At 37.5% G+C, this 9,270-nt stretch overlaps 1 protein-coding gene across 1 annotated transcript; it reads left to right on the top strand.

The window, feature by feature from the left end:
- The first annotated feature begins 562 nt into the window (after positions 1 to 562).
- LOC113282618 (protein GLUTAMINE DUMPER 2-like) lies at positions 563 to 1,428 on the top strand. The gene has a single exon (XM_026531661.1). The coding sequence runs from the start codon at positions 638 to 640 to the stop codon at positions 1,166 to 1,168; it is 531 nt and encodes a 176-aa protein (XP_026387446.1). The 5' UTR covers positions 563 to 637; the 3' UTR covers positions 1,169 to 1,428.
- Positions 1,429 to 9,270: the final 7,842 nt, after the last annotated feature.

Here is a 9,270-nt window from a genome sequence, read left to right as displayed (position 1 = left end):
TGTGTTACTGACCTCGTGTTTCTCATTTAAAAATAACGTTAATAGCATGTTTGGATACCATCCCGAAAGTTGCTTTTTAAAGAAGTAAATATGTCAAAAATTAGTTTGGGTACGCGATTTCTGAATAAATTTTATAAACAAAAAAATTAACTTTCCGTGAAACAAAAATATTTTACTTCTAATTTCTACTTGGAGAAACATAAATTGCTTCCAGTATCCAAATAACCTATAAATATTTTCACATTGATACTTCAGGGCGTTTAGATACGGGAAGTAACTTCTCTAACTCTTAAAAGTACAAAAATATCTATTTTTATTTTTGTGAAGCTAAAAACTTCACGTCAGACTTCGTACTCCCGAAATCCATTTGCAGTACCACCATGGTCGCCAAACAAACTTTAAAATAATGAATGATTAAAACATTTTGTGAAATCCACCCCTAAAACGAAAACTAGCCTCCCTCTATCACCAGCTAAAAAGACAAAATAGCTGATAATGTTTTACACCAAAGTTCATGCCCCATCCAACCTGCTGCCCCCTATATAAATTCTCTTCACCCCATCTCCCATTTCTTCATTCCACTCAAACCCTCTTCTTCTCTCATAATACAATCTTGTGTATTCAAAATACAAGCAAAATGAGAATTGGTGTCACCATTATTCACAGATCTTTATCAACATCATCATCAGCGCAATCTTTATCTCCATCAATAGCAGCAGCACCAATCCATTCACCATGGCATTCACCAATACCTTACTTATTTGGAGGATTAGCAGCTATGTTAGGCTTAATAGCTTTTGCTTTGTTAATTCTTGCTTGTTCTTATTGGAAATTGTCTGCGTTTTTGGACAATGATAGTGAAAGATCAAGAAATGATTTAGAAAATGGTGATGGTGATGATAAATCAACTGATCAAGAAAACATTAAAGTACATGTCGTTTATGAAGAGAAAATTGTTGTGATTATGGCTGGTGATGTTAAACCTACTTATTTAGCTACACCTATTGATTATCCTAAACCAAATACAACTTCTGAAAATTCCAAAAATGAAGATGAGATGATGAACTCATTAGATGAAAAAACTAAAGAAGAAGAAAGTGATGTAAGAGTGGAAACAGAAAGTAGAGAAGCCATTCAAAACCCACATCAGCATCATCAAAACCACTAAGGTTTGGTATTTTCTTGTTTGTTTTTTTTTTTGTTTTTTTTCTCTTGTATTTCAAGAGTTGTTCTGGTGTGGGTGTTTCTCTAGAGACTGCAGGGAGGGAGAGCTTATTCTGTACTCTATGGTATATGTAGATGTAGTACAGAGATTTTGTTATAAATTTTGATCATAATCAAGGGGATTTAGTTTGAATTCCTGATTAACTACTGTGTATATGTATAATAGCCATTATAGCCTGAGTCGTTGACAATTCCGGTTGGAAATTAGTCTGCCTGAAAAAACTGCAAACTGAAAAGCAACAAACAAAATATAATGACAAAACAGGAGGAAAGTTGCTTATTGCTACAGGGGTGTTACCAATTTGCAAAGGGTGTACCAATCTCATGCTTATGGCTGTTTTGTCTTATTTGAATTTTTGTACACCCCGAGCGGTGTTGGTAAGCCCTTTAGCAATAATGGGAAAGGGGAGTATGCGTGTTGATATGGATGGGAGATGTGGAAACACGAAACGCGTAGGAATTCCGTGACTACAATAATATTCACCTGACGAGGCAAATTATTTTACCAGTTGCGATTGAATATTCGAGAAATAACACGTGATTTAATCAACAGTTACTCACAAGTCATGTGCCATTGGATGCCAATATATTCCCATCCTATTCTGCCTTTCGTGAGGAACCTGGAGATGGGTTAGGTATATGTTACTAAATAAAAAATGTTTGAGCAGCGCGTGAGTAAATTTTTTTTTCCCTGATCATCATTAAACATAAAACCCATCTAGCAAGTTGCTAGGAGAAAGAAAATAATTCTGCCATCTAACCTTGAAGCTTTATGTGTTGATTGTTGAAAAGTTCTAAGAATCCTGTTAACATGGTGTATAAGAATAAAGTTATATATTGGTAAATGGTAAATGGATCGGATTACGCATCATAGAGTAATTTCCTTGTCGAGAATAACCAACAATTAATCAGAATAATCGGCTGGGTACGCAAACGTACCGGATGCGACATGATTGGACACAGCAGGGTTGCGTCATGATCTGGAACACGATTGGACACAATTGTTTGGAACTTTGTATCACGCGGATACTTTGTGCAAAAAGGAATATCTTGCACAAGATTAAGTAGGTCCGATTTAGAACATGGTTATTTACTTGGCAAAAATGTGCCAACTCAATTGAGCTAGTAGCTTGGGCCTGTGAGACAAACAAGCTCCCCACAAACTGATTTCGGACTTTTAAACTAGACGCCAACATTAGAAGTTTTAGCTTGGAACAGAGACTCCCTCATTAATAGACTGATTGCAAGTATCGGTTAAACACAAATTTTGGATGAAAAAAATCAAAAAATCCGTATCAAACTTATACATTTTGGGTTCTTTGAATATCTATTATCACCCACAGAAATAATTGGGACCTGAATACATATATTGACTCTTCTTCTTTCTTTTTTTCATTGGGACAAAGAGAGTTGGCAACCTTTCAAATATTGCCCAATAGGTACAAGTTATTATAAACGTTAGTCACATTAGAGACAGATAATTTAAGTTGGAAATGGTTCAAGTACGCCAACGTAAGTAAGTCGCAGCAGAATTTAAGCCACAAGTCACCTAATAATTCAGAAACATAGACTCAAGTCAACTAATGATCCAAAATATGGCTACTTTTTTTTTTATAAAACTCTTCTTCTTCATCATTGATGATTCAAAGTCAAGGTTACAAAGAGTTCAAGTACATCAAATTTTAAGAACCAAATTGAAATACCATATAAAACTAGTACAACATCAAGCATTCTAACAAGAAAAGAGAAAGAATACCTAAATAAGACCAGAAACATGTATGAGTAGAGAACCGATTGAATCGGAGGAGAAATGGTTTTCGGATCAATAGTCCACCACTTTTTTTGATAATCTTCTTCTATATAAAGAGATGCTCCCAAGTATGAGTGATTTGCTTTAAGTCTTGACCGGAGTGATGAAGATTCCAACGTAATTTTCGGTCGCCGACGGTACCTAAAAACTGAAAACCCTAACAGAGAACGACCATTAAAGTCGATAGAAGAAGCTCGAAGAGCATAAAAAGAAACGTCATGAAGACGCAGGCAACTTGCTGCCGGCAAGGGAGGATAAACCTCAAAACTAAACCTAAAAAGCATTAAACCCAGGGACGGACCCAAGAAGTTTTAATTTTTTCTCAGCCTGGCTAATAGTCTTGGCCCAGTATAGCATTTCAACTTTTAGGTTGTTGGGCTGTGACGACTACCTGGGCTAAAGCCCGGGTTAGCCCAGCTGTAGGTCCGTCTGTGATTAAACCCTGACTAAATCTAAGAACTAATGAACTAGAAACTGAAAAGAAAAGAGCGTACTGTTCAGATCTACTCCAAGAGGATCAGATCTGAGCAGTTAGAGTTCGCCGGAGAAGAAAGCTAGGTCGCCTGGTTAGAGAGAGGAAAAGAGGTGGAACAAATATCGCTACCTGAAGTTACTTCGCTATGGTCTAGATAGATGCTAGACAGTGATAAATGAACCTACGCAACAAAGAAAAAAGATCAAAAAGATGTGACTAAAAATATACTCAGTGAAACACTCATACCGGGTCTATAACTTTGTATTTATATATACTCCATCCGTCCTAGTTTAGTTGCCTATTTGGAAAAAAATTTGGTCCTAATTTAGTTGCTAGGTTTCACATTTCCCCATTATCCTAATCTACCCCTATGTTGGAATCAGGTCATGGTATTGAGAATTGTGTAATTCTATTTCCTATACACAATCTTAAATAGTCCTCTATATCCTTTATTCTCTTGAGTTAAGATTTCTCTTTTTTTTTTTTGAATTCTCCAAGGAAAGACCATAAAACTACATATGTAAAGACTACACAAAATAAAGACATGTAAAATTTGATACTGTTAAAATGGACGAGAATGTAAAAATAGTCAGCATGTAAACAGTTTCATTCTACTCATTTTCAGATACTTTTTCTTATTTTTAATTTACATCAGGATGCATCCAGTTTCGTCCTCACTCTTTTTAAATTTTAAGACATGATGAATCCAGTTTCATTCTTGCTAAAAAAAAATTGTGTCCATTTCACCCATACTAATTTTTACTCGTCCATTAGAACCATGTTTTAAAAATATTTTGTCAAATGACCCATTTACTGTAAAAATTATGTATCTTAAATACTAGCTTGGGGTAATTTTGGAAAAAAATTTCCTCTCTCTGCTTTCCTTAATCTTTGTGCAAAAACCAATTTAGGCAAGTAAACTAGGACGGAGGAAGTATGACATATAATCTTAACAATTCTCAACACATATTCAAACAACATATAGATCTAATACTTGTGTAAGCCTTTCAGAGTGCGGTTAGTAGTTAAAGTTAGTCGTGAACGGTTTCGGTAACAAGAGTATGGAGTTAGCTTTTTATTTTTTGTTCTTGTACTTTGCATTGGTAGTTGTTCAACATGTAGTTCTTTCTCAAGGCTGTCTCGACATTGAGAGAACCGCTCTCCGAACTTTCAAACCCTCTCCAAGACCCATCGAATCGTCTGTCTTCATGGAAGGAAGGAAATTGCTGCAACTGGCATGGAATCAAATGTTCGAACGACTCTTTACACGTAATCTGGATAGACCTCCGGAACAGGGACTATGAGATCTTCCTCAACAAACATAGTTTCGGGTTGAGTGAACCAGATACATCACTGAGAGGTCCATTTTCTACTTATCTATTCAACATTATTCATCTCGAGTATATTGATCTTGGATTTAACAATTTTCAGGGATCACAAATACCACCAAAGATTTCAAACCTCAAAAACTCATTCATCTTGATCTCTCCAACTCGATGTTCTCGGGCTCGATTGAAACACAGTTCACTAACCTGTCTTTCATGGAGTACCTTGATGTGTCTTATCCCTGGTGGCAACTTTTTGTTTACCAGGCAGTAAGATTCATGAAATAACACCTGAATACTTCATTTTACTCATTAAATTTGCTAATGGACCTAATAACAGCTACTAGTTAGGTTGGCTTTACACGATTTAATGTGACAACTGACAAGTCAGTTGTTATTGGATGCCTATGGCCCTATTCTGCTGCCTTGTAATGACGAGGGGCAACGAACACCCCGGTGGGTGTATTCAACGTATCCAAGAAATTATAGTTGGAGTTCCAGGTCATTTGATCGACTCTCAAATAACCTTTGTATTAAAGATTCGGGTTCTTAATTATTTCGGTACAAAGCCAGGTCAACAATTCACATAATAATCGATTCAAAATTCTTTCGGTGTTAAATTTTCCAAACATTTTGATAACTACCTTACCTGTATTTCTTTAAGGTCTGGATATATATGCCAGACAATATCATGATAAATGAACCAACGCGTATAGATATAGTATTAGTGAAGATGAAGGTTTCTATAACCTAAGACAAGACAAGATAACTCAAAACAAGACGAGAAGAATAATTCAATTGTGTGATTTCATTGATAACAATGACTCCTATATAAAGGAGTTAGGGTTACAAAAATATTCTAAAAGAGGTGAATATCTTCTCAAAACAAGTAAGTGAATATATACAAATATACAAGAATATACCCAATACCCCCCTCAAGTTGGAGCATGAAGAGTCGAAATGCCCATCTTGAGAAGAAGATTTTGAAACTGCTGACGACCCAAGGCTTTAGTCAGAATATCAGCTAGTTGAGAGGTAATATGAATATAAGATGGACGGATAGTACCTCGAAGTATTTCGTCACGCACAAAGTGACAGTCAATCTCGATATGCTTCGTTCGTTCATGAAAGACAGGATTACTAGCAATATGTAACGCAGCTTGACTATCACAATGAATCGAAACTGGTTTTGTATGTCCTATACCAAAATTCCATAATAATCCTTTTAACCATATAATTTCACAAGTTGTGGAAGCCAAAGCACGATATTCTTCTTCGGCTGAGGAACGAGAAACTGTGGTTTGTTTCTTCGTTTTCCAAGATATAGGAGAACCCCCGAGAAAGATAAAGTGAGCCGTGAGTGAACGTCGACTAAGTGGACAACTAGACCAATCTGCATCACAATAAGCGTCAAGAACTAACTTGGAATCAGCACGAAGTAAAATACCTTGCCCCGGGCTAGATTTCAAATAGCGCACAACTCGAAGTGCAGCATCCCAATATGATTGAGTTGGATGTTGCAGAAACTGGGAAAGAATATGAACAGAGTAACACAGATCCGGCCGTGTAAGATTGAGATAAATCAGTCTCCCCACCAACCTTCTATAACGAGCAGGATCAGGCATAGGTGAGTCTGATGCAAGAGCCAGCCGATGATTTTCTTCCATGGGAATATTAGCTGGTTTTGAACCGAGAAGGCCTGTTTCTGTCAAGATATCTAGAGCATATTTGCGCTGACAAAGGAAAATTCCTTTGGAACTTCTAGCTACCTCAATGCCAAGAAAATATTTTAATTTCCCCAAATTCTTCATATGAAAACACCTGCCTAGATATTCCTGAAATTCGCAAATAGCAGTTGTGTTGTTACCAGCAATAACAAGATCATCCACATACACAAGAATATACATGATAATATTTCCATGACGATAAAGAAATAACGAGTGATCAGAAGCACTGGTAGAAAAACCATATGTACGCAAAGCAGTTGCTAGCTTAGCATACCAACACCGGGGAGCCTGGCGTAAACCATACAAAGACTTACGAAGTCTACAGAATTTCCAGATAATCCATTACTGAAACCATGAGGAAGTCGCATATAGACTTCTTCATTTAAATCACCATGAAGAAACGCATTGTGTACATCCATCTGAACTAACTCCCAGTTGTTTATTGCAGCAACCGCAAGAAGAGTTCGTACAGTAACCATTTTTACTGTGGGAGCGAAAGTTTCAGTGAAATTAATTCCTTCCTGTTGATGATTTCCAAAAACAACTAATCTGGCTTTGTAGCGCTCAACTGAGCCATCAGATTTTCGCTTAATGCGAAAAACCCACATGCAACCAATTGCAGACTTGTTGGCAGGCAAATCTTCAATTGTCCATGTACCATTGGAGATTAGTGCAGCAATTTCAGCCTGCATTGCCTGACGCCATCGTGGATCAGCCATTGCCTCTTTAAATGATTTGGGTTCAACATCATTTGAAATAGCTGCAACAAAAAAACGATGTGCAGTAGAAAATGCATCACAATTCACAAAATGAGTTATAGGATAGGGAGTACCTGAGGACTTGACTGGTATAGGTGAAGCTGCAGGGGAAACCAAGGTCGTGTTAGACTGTTTTAAAACACCCTGCCAGTGAACAAAATCCTTATGCCTGACGTTCTCAAATTTTGTACGTTTACCCCGGCCAAGTTCCTCGTCTGCAACTATATTATGATGATCTCGACTATCTGCATTTTCTGTGGGAGAACGAGTAACAAATTCTGTACCAGACGCAGGTACAGCAGAAGAAGAAGCATGAGAAAGTGCTGAATCAATATCCTTATCAGCAGAACATGTATCATTTACAGCAGGTGCTGTCTGAGAAAACGGCTGTGCATCATTCTCAGCAATATGTGCTGTGTGCTGTACATCATCCAGGAAGACTGACGGAATACTGGAACTAGTCTGTGGAGGTGCAGTGTCATCAGGCGAGAGAATAACAGCGGAAGAAGAACCACCAGAGACATGTGGATTATTGTATTCAGCTTCAAAATGATCGTCAGACAAATTTCTAGTAACTGATTCAGTGACCTTATCAGAATATAGTGAGTGCAGTTTCAGAAGCTCATCATTATCTGCCAACGGGAAAGTATCTTCAATAAAATGTACGTCTCGAGACTGAAAGTAATGACCTGTGTCGAGATCAAATAGATGACATGCCTTCTTTCCAAATGGATAGCCGAGAAATATGCAACGACGACTGCGACTGTCAAATTTATCACAAGGGTTGAGGTTTTTTGCGTAACAGAGACATCCAAAGACCCTGAGAGAGTGAATAGATGGAGCTGAACCATAAAGAAGATCATAAGGTGTCTTGAAGTAAAGAACACGAGAAGGGGTTCGATTAATCAAATAGGCAGCAGTAAGAACACATTCTCCCCAAAAGTCGATTAGGATGCTTGAAAACGTAGTGCACGAGCGACATTAAGAATGTGACGATGCTTTCTTTCCACCCTAGCATTTTGTTGTGGTGTCTTAACGACAGAAGTTTGATGAATAATGCCATTGTTTCGAAAATAAGAAAGGAGACCTTTGAACTCAGTTCCATTATCACTGCGTAAAGTCTTAACCTTTTGAGTAAACTGTCGGTCAACCAGTGCAAAGAAGTTTGTTAACAAGGTAGGTAACTCATCTTTGGTTTCATCAAATACACCCAAACATATCTAGAAAAATCATCAACAATGGTTAAAAAATATCTCGAGTTACAGGCACGATTTGGATGATAAGGCCCCCAAACGTCGCAATGAATTAACTCAAATAAAGCAACTGCCCTACTATTACTCAATGGAAAAGAAGTACGAGTTTGCTTGGCTCTATGACATACATCACAAGCATGAAAATTTAACTGACTATCAACACAACCAATTTGAGGTAGAGACTTCAAGGCTTGGATAGAAGGATGGCCAAGCCGTTTGTGCCATAATTCTGTAGTAATCTTCTCTAACACAACGTTGACACGAGTTGGTTTCCCCGCCATCAAGCAATACATCCCATCCATGAGCTTACCCATACCAATCCTCGTCCTCAAAGTATGGTCCTGTATAACACATTCAGAATTAGTGAATTGAACACTGATAATATTCTTCTGTGCATGATTAGCATGCGATGAAGATAAAAGTTGAGAAACGGAGAGAAGATTGCATGTGAATTGAGGAACGAACAGCACATTGTGCAATATAATAAAATCATTTAACTGCACAATTCCAATTTTGGTTGCTTGTATGCTGACACCATTAGGCAGGCCAACTTGAAGAGGACTAATATTATGACAAGATTCAAACAAATTGTCATCGCAACAAACATGATTGGAGGCTTCTGTATCAACAATCCAGATGTGACCACGCTTACCAGAGAGACGAACATGATTTGTAGTTGGAATCTCACCAACGACAGC

The sequence above is a fragment of the Papaver somniferum genome, chromosome 5, assembly GCF_003573695.1.
Source record: "Papaver somniferum cultivar HN1 chromosome 5, ASM357369v1, whole genome shotgun sequence".
NCBI classification, from domain to species: domain Eukaryota; kingdom Viridiplantae; phylum Streptophyta; class Magnoliopsida; order Ranunculales; family Papaveraceae; genus Papaver; species Papaver somniferum.
The sequence above is the reverse complement of the archived record's forward strand: the minus strand, read 5'-3'. Positions and strand labels throughout refer to the sequence as shown.